Source organism: Sinocyclocheilus anshuiensis, unplaced genomic scaffold (assembly GCF_001515605.1).
Source record: "Sinocyclocheilus anshuiensis isolate Anshui unplaced genomic scaffold, SAMN03320099.WGS_v1.1 scaffold280, whole genome shotgun sequence".
NCBI lineage: Eukaryota > Metazoa > Chordata > Actinopteri > Cypriniformes > Cyprinidae > Sinocyclocheilus > Sinocyclocheilus anshuiensis.
Window position 1 is genome coordinate 798343 of NW_015558575.1, and position 18605 is coordinate 816947.

At 38.0% G+C, this 18605-nt stretch overlaps 3 protein-coding genes across 3 annotated transcripts in view; 2 read left to right on the forward strand and 1 right to left on the reverse strand.

The window, feature by feature from the left end:
• The window catches only part of sprtn (SprT-like N-terminal domain), a 12027-nt gene extending 10855 nt beyond the window's left edge, over positions 1 to 1172 (reverse strand). Inside the window, exon 1 of the mRNA XM_016475313.1 lies at positions 429 to 1172. Coding sequence (XP_016330799.1) covers positions 429 to 712 — 284 coding nt within the window. The 5' untranslated portion in view covers positions 713 to 1172. The remainder of the gene's footprint in view (positions 1 to 428) is intronic.
• A 594-nt stretch (positions 1173 to 1766) lies between these two features.
• exoc8 (exocyst complex component 8) lies at positions 1767 to 4529 on the forward strand. The gene has a single exon (XM_016475319.1). The coding sequence runs from the start codon at positions 1891 to 1893 to the stop codon at positions 3943 to 3945; it is 2055 nt and encodes a 684-aa protein (XP_016330805.1). The 5' UTR covers positions 1767 to 1890; the 3' UTR covers positions 3946 to 4529.
• A 2026-nt stretch (positions 4530 to 6555) lies between these two features.
• trim67 (tripartite motif containing 67) overlaps positions 6556 to 18605 on the forward strand; it is a 43095-nt gene continuing 31045 nt past the window's right edge. Inside the window, exon 1 of the mRNA XM_016475284.1 lies at positions 6556 to 7373. Coding sequence (XP_016330770.1) covers positions 6609 to 7373 — 765 coding nt within the window. The 5' untranslated portion in view covers positions 6556 to 6608. The remainder of the gene's footprint in view (positions 7374 to 18605) is intronic.

Consider the following 18605-nt stretch of genomic DNA (forward strand, 5'->3'; position numbering starts at 1 on the left):
GTCTATCTATGTATCTACCTGTCTATCTATGTATCTATCTATCTATCTATCCATCCATCCATCTCTCTCTCTACCTATCTATCTATCTATCTATCTACCTGTCTGTCTATCTCTCTCTCTCTCTATCTATCTACCTATCTATCTATCTCTCTACCTATCTATCTATCTATCCATCCATCTCTCTATCTATCCATCCATCTATCTCTCTATCTGTCTGTCTATCGCTCTATCTATCTATCTATCTCTCTACCTGTCCGTCCGTCCATCCATCCCTGTCTGTCTGTCTCTCTCTCCGTCTGTCTATCTATCTATCTATCTATCTATCTATCTATCTCTCTCTCTCTCTCTCTCTCTCTATCTATCTATCTATCTATCTATCTATCTATCTATCTATCTATCACACGTTCCGTTAGACTAGTGAAGCTTACAGTGTCATTCGTGGACTCCACTTGACCTCCACCCCGCTGAGTTTCCCCCAGAAGAACTGGTCATTGAACTGCAGGAACATGGCTCTCACGTCCGGATTGGGGTCCAGCATCTCCCACGACTCGTCCACGACGGACAGCGGTCTCTCTGGTCTGGGCTGAGAGCAGGAGTCAATCTTACGCTTCTTGCTGGACGGATAGTCTTCATCAGTCCATCCAGCTTTCGCGGTCTCCTGATCAAACTGCTCTTGTAAACGAAGAGCGAGTAAAAAGTCTTCATCCTCCATCTTCAGTCTGCTTTAGGACGAACAGTTGACACCTTCAACCAGAGCAAGAACTCCTCATAAATCCATTCATCGCGACCAACGAAACTCTCGCCTAATAGATTAAAGGGTTTAGTCGCGGGTTTTCGTGACTGTGACGATCAAGATGAACGTCTCAGATTTTTTTTGAAAGAAACCTATTTCCACCAGAGACCTATGAAAAAACAATTGTTGGCCAATCGTAAAGCCGCACAGCGTTGGGAATGCTGGGAAATGTATTTCTAAGCCTAGTTGTTTATAATGTTACGTTATATGCATGAACAGCGCAACACTGGGGACTTGTGGATGTTACAATATGCAAACAGATAAAAATAGCGCTACAAAAATAACAGCCCGTGGAATGCGGGAAGGAGACGTAAAATGTTGACCAATCAAAGTAGTTGCACGGAGTTGCTAGATCCACAAACAACAAATCGTACAATTTTTTGTTGTTTATCATTTTATTCGTCATTTGTTAATTATTTGTCATTTGATGATTAATTATTCATTCATTATTGGAGCGAATATGGGATACTAACCAACATGGTGAAAAATAGTTCCTTTGAGTAATTCATACATTTTACTCTGAACACTTCCTAACAATAAGGCGGCGCTTAATTTGGTCGTGCTGTGTTTTTACTCAAATGGGTATAATGACATATTTCAAAATATGTAAAAATAAAATAAAGATAACATACTTTTATTCCATTTATAACATGTTAACGTGGTACAGTTCTACTACTGTGTAATTATTTTATATTTCTAAGCTATGTTTGCAATAAAGTGTATGAATTAAAATATAAGTATGGTATATATATATATATATACATATACATACTGTACATACATTTGATAGTTACTGACCCGATTTTTTTGTTTTTTGTAACCAAGCTTTTTATTTATTTACTTATTATGAATATTAACATGGACATCAACACCAAAAGACATTAAATTATTCAAATATATTATAAGTGAGTGAATCTTTGTTGTTATGTTCAGTATTTTGAAACGTTCGCTAGTCACGTGATGTGACGTCACGGGGAGGTGTCGAGCGCTTCCGGTTGAGGACGCGATCAGCTCTGCAGCTCGACTGATTTTCACACACTTATCCTCATATTTGTGTTTCATTCATACTTTTTCTTTCGCCGTAACATCGAAAAAACATGGCAGACGCTGGAAACCGTTTGCGCAAGTTGCTGGAATCCCCTAATTTTGACCCTCAGTCCTACGTGAAGCAGCTCTCGCAGCAGTCGGACGGTGACCGCGATCTACAAGAACACCGTCAGAAAATACAAACACTCGCCGACGAAACCGCGCAGAACCTTAAGAAAAATGTTTATAAAAACTACAGGCAGTTTATTGAGACAGCCAAGGAGATTTCTTACTTGGAGAGTGAGATGTATCAGCTGAGTCACTTTCTCACTGAGCAGAAGAGCATAATGGAGAGCATTACACAGTCTCTCCTGTCCACAGATAAAGACGAAGCAGCCAAAGAGATGCTCGCAGCCTTTCCAAAGGAAACTGAAGAGGTTAAACAAAGAACCCTAACCACACTTTTGGAAAAAGTGGAGGGATGCAAGACCATCATGGAAACCCCCGGCAGATATCTGGTCTATAATGGTGATCTTTTGGAGTATGACGCAGACAACATGTCACAGATCCAAAAGGTTCACACGTTTCTGATGAACGATTGCCTGCTCATCGCAACCTGGCTGGCAAACAGACATGGAGCCGTGAAATACAAATACAATGCGCTGTATGATCTAGAAAGCTTTGCAGTTGTAAATGTAAAAGACAACCCTCCGATGAAAGACATGTTCAAAATCCTCATGTTCCCCGACAGCCGCATCTTCAAAGCCGAGAACAGCAAGATCAAGAAAGAGTGGCTGGAGATTCTGGAGGAAACGAAGAAAAACAAAGTGGCGAAAGACAAACACAAAAAAGAAGAGGAGGTGCCAACGTCGCCAGTCAGGCAGGACGTCTCCACAAACCCATTTGATGAGGACGAGCCTCTGGGTTCAGAGGAACTGGTGGATCTCAGTCCCGAATGGATCCAGGAGCTTCCAGAAGACCTTGACGTGTGCATCGCTCAGAGAGACTTTGAGGGTGCTGTTGATCTTCTGGATAAACTTAACGAATATCTGAAGGAGCAACCAGTGAGCCCACGGGTGAAGGAGCTCAGAGGGAAGGTGGATGAGCGTGTTCGACAGCTGACGGAGGTCCTGGTGTTCGAACTCTCGCCTGATCGCTCGCTCCGTGGAGGACCTAAAGCCACGCGGCGAGCCGTCTCTCAACTCATTCGCCTGGGCCAGTCCACGAAAGCCTGTGAGCTGTTTTTGAAAAACAGAGCGGCGGCCGTCCAAACCGCCATCCGGCAGCTTCGGATCGAGGGCGCCACGCTGCTTTACATCCAAAAGCTCTGCAACATCTTCTTCACGAGCCTGCTTGAAACCGCCAGGGAGTTTGAGACTGATTTCGCAGGCAACACTGGCTGCTACTCCGCCTTTGTGGTCTGGTCTCGTTCGGTGATGAAGATGTTCGTAGATGCCTTCAGCAAGCAGGTGTTTGACAGCAAAGAAAGCTTGTCCACAGCTGCAGAGTGCGTGAAGTTCGCCAGTGAGCACTGCATGCAGCTGAGCGAGATTGGCTTGGATCTGACCTTCATTTTACAATCTTTACTTGTGAAAGACATCAGGGCGGCTCTCCAAAGCCAGAAAGACATCATCATAGAAGCAACGAGGCATCGTAACTCTGAGGAGATGTGGCGTAGGATGAACCTGATGACTCCTGAAGCTCTGGCCAAGCTCAAGGACGAAATGCGAAGCTGCGGGATCGGCAGTTTCGACCAGTATACGGGAGAAGACTGCTGGGTCAACCTGAGCTACACCATTGTGGCCTTCACCAAGCAGATGATGGCCTTCCTGGAGGAAGGGCTGAAGCTGTACTTCCCAGAGCTGCACATGGTGTTTCTGGAGAGCCTGCGGGAGATCATCCTGGTGGCGGCGCAGCATGTGGACTACAGCCTGCGCTGTGAGCAGGAGGCCGAGAAAAAGGCCTTTATTCTGCAGAACGCATCGTTCCTGCATGAGACGGTGCTTCCTGTTGTGGAGAAGAGGTTTGAGGAGGGAGTCGGGAAACCTGCCAAACAGCTCCAGGATCTGAGGAAGAGCTCTCGGTCTGTCAGGGTCAACCCCGAGAGCACCATGTCCGTCGTCTAATAGAGATGTGGATGGACGTGAATGAATGAGATTGATAATGCACTTTAGGTCTCCAAATCTCAATACATTTCACTACATTGCACTCATATGACTCATTTTTGGTGTTGTGATGCACTCCGCAACCTCTCACACTCTTTAAAGAAATAGTTCACTGAAAATAGAAATTCTGTCATTTTTTACTCGCATTCATGTCAAACCTTTATGTTGTTGTACATAGAACACAAAATGAGAATTTAAATTTTAAAATGGGTGTCAAGCTTCAAAAAATGTCTAAAAAGCACAATTGAAAAATTAGTCTTCAAATAACAGCATATGGTTTTGAAACAGAATGGGGGTGAATAAATGGCAGAATTTTCAATGTTATGTTTGTGTCCTTTAAGTCCAACTATGGAAGCCTGTTTCTGCCACAGAATAAAACAAAAAAGGTAACTGCGGCTTTTTATCTCACAATTCTGACTGTTTTTCCTTGCAATTCTGAGTTTATATCTCGCAATTCAGACTTTTCAGTCGGAGACAAGATTCAGTGAAGATATAAACAGAATTAACTGATGTAAGATGTAAAGTGAAAAAATGTAAATGTAAAAAAGTTTTGTGACTGACTTTTTATCTCAATTGTTTTTTTTTTTCACAATTGTGAGTTTATATATTATATATTACAATTCAAACTCCTCAGAATTGCTTATAAACTTATAATTGAAAGTGCTTATAATTGAAAGAGTTTATATCTCGAAATATGGACTCTTTCTCAGAAGTGTGATGAAAAAAGTCAGAATTGTGTTTTTAAAAAATGGCAATTACCTTTTATTTTTGTTCCGTGGCTCTATATCAGGCCAAACGGCAACTGTATAAGACTTACGTTTAATAATAATAATTGTTTTAATTGTGCTTTGTAGAGAGATCAGCTGTTGGTTCTTTAGTCATTTATAATGAACTTTATATTATTAAACTATATAGAAATTAAAATTGTCCTTCTAATTAAAATGTGAAGAATTACATTTCATTTGTCATTTCAATCAAACAAAAATACGGATGTAAAGATGAAAACACTTTTGTTTATACTGCTTTCTTTTGAGTGTGTTGTACACAAACTAGTAAACACCCAGTTTATTAAAAAAAAAAAAAAAAAAAAGCAATGTGCTTTTTCAAACTCACTAACATGCTCTATTCTTTTGATGCTGTGCTCCAGATGTCAAAGCTTTTAAATGTGGTGCCCCCTGGTGTACAGGGAATTGTTCAATAAAAGTAAGCCTCTGTTAAAAATCCCAAAGCCAGAGTCTTGACAATAACCCAGAGTTATTAAACATATTCCCCTTTCATCTGTTTTTTTCCCTCTTTGATACTGCTGTTGCTGTTCTCTGCCAGACTTCATATCCTTGATCAAATATTCACAAGGTCTTTTTGTATTGTATTTTTGTTGTTTTAACCCTTCCGGCACATAATACACAGACAACTTTCAATTAAACTTTATAATAATATGAGGAAAAGATTTAAGGTGTTGGCACTTAGACTTAAATAAGGCTATTAAATTAACTTCTAAATCAATTTGAAACAAGAACTTTATTGCATGCAAGAAAATCTAATTTCATTATTTGATGCAGTCTGGTTTGCACTGATACACACACAACATGGATGCTGCTTTTTCAGTATTCTAGGTATGCGTCGCCCTGTGGGTTATGACAGGAGTTCATTTTCTCTTGGCAGACCCCCAGCCTAATCTAATGGATCAGTTTCGCGCCTCTGAACAACACCACAGCCATGTGAGAAAGAACAATAGCGTGTGCCTTCTCGCTCCCCCGATGCCCGATTGTCAAATAAATATTTGAAACACAATTAGATTAAACTGGACATTAATGAAAAGTTTTCTTTCCTTTTTCCAAAATTCCACTCATTTGTTTTCAGTGTGTGTGTGTGTGTGTATATATTTATATATATATATAGGCTATATATATTTTAAATTATGTAATTAAAATTATATGCAAAATGGGACCTAAAACTTACAAAAATGATACTATTTGTGAGTGCATGGGAATATTTTTTTATAACTTCATGTTTTTCAAGAAAAAAAAATCTATACTATAAATGCTTATATGTAAATACACATTTTCTATTATATATATATATATATATATATATATATATATTCCCCATTACCAGTCAATAGATAACATGTGGTGTGGTGGAGTTATGGTGATGTATGTGTGGTGAAGTGCTAATTCTGTGCTGTAATTACTGTGTGAGCAGAAGACTGTAAGCAGCCCGATGCTCGCAGTGAAAAATTCCTTTCCCTAATTATTGACGGCCATTCACAAAAATAGGCTACTGGTCCGCTCTCTTGGATGCCTTCACAATTACAACGCCTGTCCTCCTTTGACGGGGTTGTTTACACATGGGCTTCATTAAGTTGTAAATTAGGCTTTTTTCCCCCCAAACCTTGACCCTTGAATACGGGACTATACTACAAACTCTTCTCGCCGCATTTAATTAGCGGAATTGAGGGAGTTGTAGTTTTTAAGAGGTCAACTGAAGCGGCGGGTGTCAGCCTAGTGACTACAACGCCCAAAAGCGTTCTGTCACTGCGCATGCGCGGAGCGGGTAACGGGAGCTGTCCGCGTCTGGTAGTGCTGCTCTGATTTCATTGAACGGCAGCGCGTGCGAGTGGGTTTATGGACGCGATGGAAGAAGAACTGAAATGCCCGGTTTGCGGTTCTCTCTTTAAGGAGCCGATTATTTTACCCTGCTCTCATAATGTCTGCCTGGCGTGTGCCCGGAATATCATCGTGCAGACCCCGGAGGGAGAGACCCCTCCGCAGAACCGATGCTCCGGCACCTCGGACTATGACTATCTGGATATGGACAAGATGAGCATGTACAGCGAGACGGACAGCGGGTACGGCTCATACACGCCGTGCCTGAAGTCTCCCAACGGAGTGCGTGTGTTCCCGCCGGCGCTGGTCCACCGCCACTGCTCCATCACCTGCCCGCTGTGCCACCGCAGCGTGTCCCTGGACGAGCGGGGGCTCCGGGGATTCCAGCGCAACCGGCTGCTGGAGGCGATCGTGTCCCGCTACCAGCAGAGCCGCGCCGCCTCCGTCAAATGCCAGCTGTGCGACCGCAATCCGGTGGACGCCACGGTGATGTGCGAGCAGTGCGATGTGTTCTACTGCGCTCCGTGCCAGCAGCGCTGCCACCCCTCCCGCGGACCGCTGGCCAAGCACCGTCTGCTGCCGCCGACTCAAGCGCAGGCGGGGAACGCGCGGCCGGCCGGCGCCTCCGCGCGCAAACAGGCAACTTGCCTGGATCACGAAGCCGAGAACTACAGCATGTACTGCGTCAGCTGCAAGACCCCCGTATGCTACCAGTGTCTGGAGGAGGGCAAACACGGCAAACATGATGTGAAGCCCCTGGCCGCCATGTGGAAACAACACAAGGTAATGAACGCATTGTGGCACTGTGGCTGTACCATGTAGAACAGTGCTGGTATCATCACATGGTAAAACCATGGTACTTTCTACAATTTATGATACATCATGGTATGTTACTTCAAGAATACCATGCTCCTACAATGGCACTTGTCTTAAACAAATACATAAATAAATAAGTAAAATATACAACTTCCAAATAGTACCATATGCACACTTAGAAGAATATTTAATATTGAACTTTTAAGGATTATATCAGTGGCGTTATATTTGGAACCCCTGTTGGGGTTCCATATAGAATTTATTGATTTATTGATAGATTTTTTTGTTTGAGAATTGAATCAAAAGAACCCCAATAATTCCAAAACGTTTATATAGCAATGCAAATAGAAGAACCAGTTTCCCCAAAAACCTTTCTATGAACAGTTCTTAAAAGAACCATTTCCCCCCTAAGAATATGAAGAAAATTTGAATATCCTGAAGGTTCCATGGAAGTTAACGTTTCTTCATGGAACTATTGATTCCAAAACCTTTATTTTTAATAGTGTAAGTGAAAAGATTGCATATAGAATCCTATTGGGATTCCAAACATGAGATCATAACATTTTATGGATTACATTCTTGTTATCAAGTTCCATGTATGTGTCAATGAAACATATAGTCTGTTTTATCACTAAAATAAATTAAAATAACTGAAACAGTCATCAACAAATCATTTAGTTTTATCCTAAAGAACTTTTTTTTGTTGGTCCAAAAAACGTTCTTTTTGGCATAATACATTTAGAGTGCTTTTTTTCAAAGCTTTTTTTTTTCTCAATTCTGTTTAAAGTTCCACAAAGTTTAACATGATGGTGAGTAAATAATGACAGGTTTTTTTTTCTTCAGTGAATTTTCAGTGTGGTGTTATTTGGATTACCTTGAAATAGCATGCACAAAAAAATATGCATTCAAATGGTACCCAAGTACTATTGTATTTCTTGATACCATTACTAAACCATGGCACTGCCACAATACTTTTAGGGTTGGACAAAACACTGATCTTACATTCAGTGTAGTTCAGAATTGATAGTATTAAAAGAGCTGTGATTTTCTGCTAATAAATTCATGTTCCTGTTAAAGTGCTGCAGGAGATGGTTCACATTTTTGGTTTTGACTTCTTAAGTCAAAAACAGTTCACACTTAAGCTGTTTTAACACACACACACACACACACACACACACACACACACACACCACACACACACACACACACACACACACACAAACTCTCGGACTCTACTAGTGCTTGTCTCTTTGCTCTGCTCTCTGTGTGTGAGTAGGTCAGTGTAAGTGCCTTATGCTGTACAGTATGTGTATGTGCTGCTGTGCAGTGGCAGGGGGTAGTAGGAAATTGAGGAAAGCTTATGTGTAGTGGATGGAGAGAGTCACGGTGTGTGTGTGTGTGTGTGCTGATTTATTGTAGGTGGGGAGGAACTGTGTGAGTGTGTATGAGTCAGTCTAAATTCTACCCTCCCGCTGGGCCTCTTTTTTCTTCATGCTCTTTAATGGATTCAGATGGAGCTGACAGAACAGATACTTTTACACGTATTGCATGAAGCTGTCAATTAAATAAGAACACACCTTTAGTCTGAATTTAGCCGAATTTAGTGCATTTGGGTCTTTATCATTAAGTGATTGCGGCAGTGCACTAGTCATTTATGAACCAAAAATGAGCTGTGAATTATGAAGATGTGACATACAGTATGTTGATTTTAGTGAATAAAACATTAGGTTGGAGATTTACTGATGTCTAATGATCCCATCCATTCTGACAGTTCAGATGTGAGAGATTTCATTAGCTATAAATTTTATTGCTACATTACATATAATAAATAACCTGCTGTGCTGGTACATATACTGTATAAAGAGAGGTGTACAGTATCAAGTAAAGATACAGGCTGATAAAATATTCTCTGTTAAGCCTGAATCAGCCTGACATATTTTTCATATTTTATAGAAGCCTGTTTCAACCCTTAGATAAGAAATATAATCACAGTGTGAGATATATAGTCACATTGTGATATAAAGTCACAATTATGAGAAGTCACAATTACAAGAAACAAAGTCGCACTGTGAAATATAATTCACAGTCACAATCACAGTATATTAAATAAATGTGCAATTACGAAACGTCACAATAATAAAATATAGAGTCACAATTATGAGTAATTAAGTCACAATTTGGAAATATAAAGTCACATTGCAAAATATTAAGTCACAATTAAGGCAAAATTGTGAAATATAAAGTGACATTGTGAGATATAAAGGTACAATTAGCAGAAATAAAGTTGCAATTACGAGATATAAAGTTACAACTACAAAAAAAAGAAAACAAAATCACAATTTGTAGATATAAAATCACATTGTGAAATGTAAAGTTGCAGTTATGCTAAAGAAAATCGCAATTATGAAAGATAAAGTGATATTGTGAGATATAGTGTTACAATTACAATAAATGAAATATACAGTGACATTGTGAGCTATAAAGACACAATTACAAGAAATAAAGTCACAATCATGAGATATAAAGAGATATAAACTATAAAAAATAGTCACAACTTGGAGATATAAAATCACATTGTGCAATATAAACTCACAATTATGCTAAGTAAAGTCACATTTATGAAAGATAAAGTGACATTGTGTGATATAATGTTACAATTACAAGAAATAAAGTCATAATTTGGAGATATAAGTCACACTGTAAAATATACAGTAAATATACACAATAATCAAGTAAAATTAACATAAAAATTAAACTGACGGACATCACTAAAACTAAATATAAACATAATAAAAATGGCTCTAGCATCAATACACTTCTTCTATGAATGGAAAAACAGACAAGACTTCTGTATGTGGAAATGCCAATGGATGTCACTAAATTAAAATATAAACAGAATAAATATGATTCTAGTTCCTAGACACGTAATGCAGGAATGCCGTCTCCTTCCACCCATATTCATAAATACAGTGTGTGGGAATAGCTGTGACCTCCTCCTCCACACACACATTCATGACACGCAATGGTGGTTTCACCACACACACACACACACACACACACACACACTAGCAGATCAAATGTAGGTTAGATGTTTCAGACTGAAATATGCAGTACATCTCCTCCATATGCCATCGCTGGGGAGTGTGTGTGTGTGTGTAAGGATACTTTTTCACGCTTTTTCCTGCCGGCTATCTGTGACCAAGGAAACAGCTCAGTAAACTGGCCACTGACTGAAACGATCTTAATACAAACAAGACTTTCAGCAAATAAGACATAGTGTAGCTGGAACGTTTCTTGAAGAAAATGAAAAGATTACATAAAGAAACTTATGTTTTTGTAAAAATCATGAACTACAGAAATACATAAAAATTTTACATTTTTTGACTTTGTTGATGTTTGTGCAGCCAGCTAAAGTCAAAGATGGTCAACCAGCAGGGTTTGATATGCAGCTATTCATAGAGAAGACAGAAAGAGAGAGAGAGAAATAAATACAGAGAGAGCTCCACACACCCTCCTACAAACGTGACCCGTCCTGTTCAACGCCTAAGCACAGAATCCTGTAATACAGCAGGTTTCCATGGTTACACATGAATATTATGTCAATGTTTCATTTTCCCACACAACTGAAAAGAACCATCAGTGACTGTGGTTTCTTCAGACTTATACTGAACAGACAACCTCTCACCTCCCCTGTGGGGGAAAAAAACTAAACACATGTCCAGGTCAAAATATAAACTTATGTCAAATATTTCTTCTCAAAATCTAAATATATAAAAATTTTTAAATTATATTGTATATCAAGAATATCAGAAGCTTATTTTTTAGGACCACTGAATTTTTTTTACATTGTGACCACTGTTTTTTTTTTTAAATAAAATTCTCACCAATGTAATGTTCCCTCATATTTAACTTTTTGTAAAAATGGTGGTTGTTAATAGCGGATTTACATAATTCAGTGTTTTTTTTTTTAATGCAAATAAGCATGGATTTAAAACCTATTTTTCATAGTAAAAATACTTAAAAAAAAATATATATTTTAAAAAGCTATCAGTCTAAAGTATAAATACTTAAAATTGCAATTAAATAATATATCATTATTTTTAGCACTATAAGAACAATAATAACAATCGTTCTGCTTATTTGTCATGAAAATAATGTCATAATGCATCAAATGACATATTTCTTTTAATTTTGGGGAGAAATATTACTGTTGCTGAAAGTCTTCATAATCTAATTTCAGTGAATAATGCCTTAAATTTCGGCCTGTTCCTCATAAACTGAAGACTCAGAATAAAGAGCATTATGGGCTTTTTTATGGATGTTGACAAACATGGTCACTATGAGCTACAAAGAGATTCTATTAAAAATTCTACTTTTGTGTGGACTTGGAACAATGTAAGGATGAGTAAATGCCAGTGTTAATTTGGTGTAGGATTTACTCTGTGCTATTCACTAGCAATTCCTGAGTGAAAATGGTAGCATAATAATTACAAACAAACGGCAAGTAACAAAATGAATTAAATGTGAAATTTTGAAGTAGAATTTTTTTTTTCTTGTGAAACATACTCCAATAATCTTTGTTTAATTTACAGCTTTGAAAAATATTTTTTTACTGTGTACTTACAGCATTGCTATAAATATTGCTTTAAATATTTTGGAGTGATGAGTATAAACAAACCTCAGGGCTTTCCTTAGCGTTTTCGGCATGTAACACCCAGTCCCAATTCCCTCTGACTGCAGTTAATCCGAAGTTGTCTCACAGCATCACAGAAGAAATACAATTCTCATGAGCAAACAGCAAAAGTGATGAAATGTGAAATCAGGGGAAACAGCTGAAGAATTGAAATATGTGCATGTAACCTTCACTTCACTGTTTAGAGCGAGATTTGCTCCTCATTTCTTAACACCATTGCAGCGTTCTGTCAAATATTAATGAAAAAATTGATGATGCCAATGACTTTCTGTCTTTCTAATGCGAACATCAGACCACAGAGATGTATAGATAATGGAGACGAGAGACAGAGGGCTTTTGTCAGATGGGTGATTGGTTCTGCTGACCTCCAGATGTACAGCATTAATCACACAGCTGCCCACAGCGACAGAGACGAAGGCTCTGCTCCAGAACCTAATGAGCTGCTTGCACTGCAAAAATCGTTTTCTTCATTGGTCATTTTGGCATGTTTTCAAATGATCTACAGATTCTTAAAACAAGATAAATTTACTTAATGAACAAAATCGGGTAAATATATTAATTAATATTTTTAAACAATATTTTAAATATGTGACCCTGGACCACAAAACCAGTCTTAAGTCGCTTGGGTATATTTGTAGCAATAGCCAAAAAAACATTGTATTGGTCAAAATTATCGATTTTTATTTTATGCCAAAACATCATTAGGATATTAAGTAAAGATCATGTTCCATGAAGATATTTTGTCAATTTCCTACCGTAAATATGTCAAAACTTAATTTTTGATTAGTAATATGCATTGCTAAGAACTTGGAAAGCTTATTTATTCAGCTTTCAGATGATGTATAAATCTCAAATTCAAAAAAATCGACCCTTATGACTGGTTTTGTGGTCCAGGGTCACATATATTCGTCTTAGTTTTATTCTTTCTCATTCTTATTGCAATGTAAAGCACTTTGAATTGTTATTTTGAATGAAATATGTTTTATAAATAAACTTGCTTTATAAATAAACCTTATTAGTGTAACAGAGGGGTGTCCAAACTCGGTCCTGGAGGGCCGGTGTCCTGCAGAGTTTAGCTTCAACTTGCCTCAAAACACCTGCCTTTAAGTTTCTAGTATGCCTAGTAAGAGCTTGATTAGCTGCTTCAGGTGTGTTTAATTAGAGTTGGAGCTAAACTCTGCAGGACACCGGCCCTCCAGGACCAAGTTTGGAGACCCCTGGTGTAACATATTGTTAGCTTAGCAACATGGTAACACCAAACTCTTCTGTCCTCTGTTGTCTCCTTTATGTGAGTAGCATAGAGCTGCTGCCTATGTAGAGTGTTTCAAAGCCAACACACTCATGGTAATTCTTAACTATTTTATGTTTTTGCAAATTAGTGGTGAGTTTGTACAATGTCATTTGTGCGTTTTTGTATGATCCGTTTATGCTCCAGTGAGGGTTAAGGTGCGGCCACATTTACTACTGTTTGGCAAATGTTCATGGGTGAACTCCAATCACTTCAGTAGGAATCTGGGAATTTCAAAATATTTCCTCATGCAGATTTCGCAAAAGGTTCAGTTGGTCACATAAAATTTGCCGCATTAGCAAACAGAAAGCTGCTTGGTTTGAAAGTGACTGAAAGTGATTTTTGTTTCAGGCTATGCTTCAAACATCGCTATGTTATTAACAACAGACAGTTTTAAAAATTGGTTTCATAAATCCTTTCATAAGGTTTCAAAATCATAAGTGCTCATACAAATCATATCATATGACGGTAATGTATGTCCACTGGAGGCAAGTTGAATGAGAACCCATGTGCAGTTTATTAAAATCCAAAAGTGAGCAGAAACACAATGAATAAGACTTGGCTTGGCAAAAACATGAACAAACACTTCTGGTGATTAGTAGTAAATCTCCAGCACGTGCTTTCAGATAGAGCGGCATTTACTACACAGAGCCGTAGTTCACTGACAAGCTACACAAAATCGCGTTCAAAATCGGCAATGAATCGCCTGCGATTTTGAACGCGATTTTGTGTAGCTTGTCAGTGTACAATTCTTAAAGTTACAATTCTTTCATGTTTATTTTTAGCATTTAGCCTATTTTTAAAACTGATGTAATGAAGTTGTATGTCAGTGAGCTGAAGCCAAAGTGATTGCATTTCAAATTCATCTAGCACTTAGTTCAGTCAAGTAGTGATTGTCCTTTTTATAGCTACACACACACAGCTGCCGGAGTACACTGTGACTTTGCATTGCATTTCATTTTTGTTTGGTCAATAGTTTTGCTTCAATCTAAAAAAGTATAAACAGATGGAGAATGTCTCTCTTCTAAAATGGGTGACCCTATTTGTGTGGGTCCATTTCGATTAGGATGCTGCCTTGACAGGTCTCTGCCCAGTGGGATAGCAAGTCAGACCCGGGCCCATATGCAAAAACATTTGTATGGGCCCCCCCAAACGTTATAGGTTAATGTGGGCTCCAACACTCCTTATTGTTGTCTTTTCTGAGGTAAATAACATTACATGACTATTCACAAGCTGTTTTATGGATGGTATAAATTATTGGAAATAATATTTAACATTTTCTAGTCTAATCATTATTTGTAGCATGCCAGCCATCGCAAGAAAGCGTGTTTTGTAAATCGTAGCCTTTAAATTCAGTCAATTTTATCACAAAATTCTTTAATGTGGCGTGAGATCACTGTATTCACCTCAGTTCAAGCGGCATGTGAATCAATCTTCTTTTTCCGCTTTTCTACTAGTTCCAGCACATGATAAACATAAATGAATATCAGAAGACATGTTGAAACAAATCAGAACAACTTAACAATAAAATCTCATGTAATCAATCAATCAGTGTTTCGAAAATCGTCAATAAAGCTTGTGAATAGTCATAACAGTCGTAACATAAAATTTACCTCAGAAACGCCAGCAATATAACTTTGCCAACATTGTTTTATTATTTTCATAGATCAGTCAGTTAACCGCCACAGACCTTTTTTTGTCTGTTTGCTTATTTTTTTTTTAATAGGTGGAATTTTCACATTAATTAACTTTATTCATGCAATATAAAATAATTTTTAATCTCGTAATTTTGACTTTAATCTAAAAATATTATGGCACTAAAACATATTTTCTAAATTACTTAATACAAGCACACTCTTGGCACAGTGGCCCAAACTGCAAAAAGACAGAAAAAAAGAAAGAAAAAAAAAACTACTCACTCACTCCGGGCCTTTCTTTCGGCAAATTCATCCACAATGTCCTTGGTGTTTAATTTAATTTAACGAAGGTGCATTCTCAATGGAAAGAATGGCTACTTTATATATATATATATATATATAAATGTGTAGAACTGTGTCATTTTTTAAAACTATGTGCAAACGCTGCATTGCCACAGCCAAATAAAATAAAAATAATAATAAAAAAAAACCTGTGTGAGGTTGGTAGCTAGCTAGTTGAAAAGACTGTATCACAACTGTATCACATCTAGGTTCAGTGGCACCTGCACCATTTGAATTCTCTTTCTTTCATTTTAATTCTCTTTTATCGAAAGACTATTGTATATATATATATATATATATATATATTGAGGTGATACAGTCTTTTCAACTAGCTAGCTACCAACCTCACACAGGTTTTTTTGACACATGTTCTGCACGACAGCAATATAATAAATGCACACAAGAAATTACTGAGCCCTGCACATGACATGCAGAAAATATATTTATTTATTTAGGCCACGAATTAAGAATTTGTTCCCTCGTTTTAATTAAAAGGTCCCCCTCGGCGGGCCCCCAATCAACCCGGGCCCATATGCATACCTCGCATACCCAAACACTACGCCCCTGTCTCTGCCTATGAAGAGGTACATTACTACATTTTGGAAGTGAGTCAGAAAGGGCGATAGGTTCAGAGGATAGGTGACCCACTCTTTAGTGCATACTCCCCGAGGACTCACAATCAAGGTCACTACTACATCAGCACAGATTTTTATCTTACACACACACACACACACACACACACACACAAACTGCTCGTCTTCCACTGTCTCTAAATTCAATTCACGTCTCATCAGCTCTTCATCACATTGCTCTGCTGAAGTAGATAATGGGATAATAGCGCTCCGTCTTTTAGGAAGATAGAGAGCCTAAATAAAGTAGCTCCACTTTTCTGTGTGATTTCATTTTAGCGCAGCCTTTTTTCTCAGAGCTCTCCCCATTATTACAGATAGACTCAGTGTTTTAGTAAATCAGTATATCAATGCCAGCAAACCATACTGTTTTTATAGTTCTGCATTTGCATGTATTCTTCTGACTGTTTATTGTCCTGCTTTCCACCTAGAGATTGAAATGATACAGTGAAACCCATGAAAGCCATTGGAAAGTTGTGCTGCTTAATATTTTAGTGGAAACAGTGATTTTTTTCTCTCTCCAGGTTTCATTGATGAATAGAAAGTTCAAAAGGAGAGCATTTATGATTTGTAACATTATAAATATATTTACTGTAACTTTTGATCAATATTACACATGATTGTTGATTTAAAGTATATATTTCTTAATTTCTTTAAAAAATGACCCCAAAATGTTTTGCACATATAGTAATATTTTATCCAGTATACAGCCTTGACTGGAGCTTTTTTAAACATATTTGTCAAAAGATCTATTGGTTTATTTATGCTCAAAAACCTTTTAGAGAGGACAAACATCATTCATTCATTATTCAAAAAAAAGTGTGCAAATTTGATTCATCAGTAATCAGCCTGCAGAATGTTTAGACATGAAATACATTTGATCTCATATGTGTAAGTGAGTCTGACCTTTGCACTGACTGTGCTCAATAAACTACAGCTACGTGACATTTTGGATTTTAAAATCTGTTAACAAAGCAAGGGAAGACAACCAGGCCTATTTCTTTGTTTGATTCTTTGGTTGAAATTAACCTGAGTAGTGTGAAGGAGGGCCAGATTGTACAGGGTCTATGGACACAAAAGAGGGGTGGGACGGTGACCCAGATGCATCATTGACCCCAGCGGTGTCCTGGTGTCTTCAACTCGGTCACACAGGCACACATAGTAGGAGAAGTGGGCCATGAGAAGGGTATCTGTCAGGGTCTTCTTGTTAGCAGGCTGGACAGCTTGCTCGGGCAGATGGCATGTTAATAGAGCGAGGAGATACGTCTGCGTGTGTGCTTGTGTTTGTTTATGTGTGTGTGTTTCCTTCGTTGATTTAAGAGCCCGCTGATCGAAGAAGGCCATGCAGGGAAGGCCCAGAGGAAGAGGAGCAGGTGGGAAGGAAATGTGTGTGTGTGTGTGTGTGTATCTCTGTGGACTCTTGCCAGGGTGTTTTCCATAGACTTGAGTGATCATTAGTCAAGCCAGGGACCCGCAGAAGATGTTAACCCTTTATTGTGTTTAAAAAATAAAATAGATCTTATCTAAGCAATAATCATAAGGAATTTAACAGATTTGGTTCAATTATGGTTCCTTAACGGTTCCATTAACAGTTCTTTTAGTACTTTGTAGAAGAAATAATTTGGAAAAAAATACATTTTATTATAGGCAGCATAAATACAATCTAATAACTAGCCTTGGCATTATATTAAATGACAATACAACGTGGTAACATATTTCATTCATTTTTATAAAATACTATACACACGTAATTTTTATTTACACATTGTCCTGTTAATAACCTGTAAGTCACTATTGTGACTACCAGCTTTGTATTGTAGTATATGTGAATGATGTGTAACTTTTTATGTTGCCTGCACCCAGATACCCCTGTTTATTTGTGCTGTTTATTCAGCTGACTTCATCATATAAATTAGTATTATTATAAATTATAAACTATTGTGCAATAGTGTTTATGACTAAAACAAGAAAGCTTAAAAAAAACAACTTATGACTTGCAACTGCTGTTCTGCTTAGTATTGCTATACTTTGCATGAATAACCATGTTTATAAAACTTGTTGAATAGAACATATTATTTATCGATCTTTTCCTTTCACTCAGAGATCTGCTGGTGAGTGCTTTTTCAGTGTTCCTACTAAATCTGGATTAATGAGTCGTGGATCTCACTCCAACTGCGGTCAAATGTCCGGCTCAGGCTGAGGGTTTTATTAGAGATCAGATTAGAAGTAGATAGTTGGCACACACAGTACAGTAGGCTAAAGTTTTAGCTATAAAGAAACCATAATGCAAAGCTGTTGTTTGCATTGAGAAGATCATATTTAAATGATCTTATACCTTCTGCCTAGGTCTGGTAAACCTCTGGGCAAAGCCTCGTGTGACTGGGTGTTACGTTGACAGTGACAGTGTTTCAATAATCTAAAGCTGATTCTGCACAGACCAGCCCATCAAAAGCATATAAATCCTGACAGTTGAGTTTTGTTTGAGAAAATTTTGATGAGACAAATGAGAAAGATACGGTGGCTAAGAGAGCTCAACGCGCTGCAACTTAAGAAAACATGCAGATAGAAAAAGCACCAGCAAATTAAGAAAACATCTTCATCAGTTTGACA

Coding starts and splice junctions, on each gene's coding strand:
- exoc8 (XM_016475319.1), top strand. CDS start 1,891: ATGGCAGACGCTGGAAACCGTTTGCGCAAGTTGCTGGAATCCCCTAAT.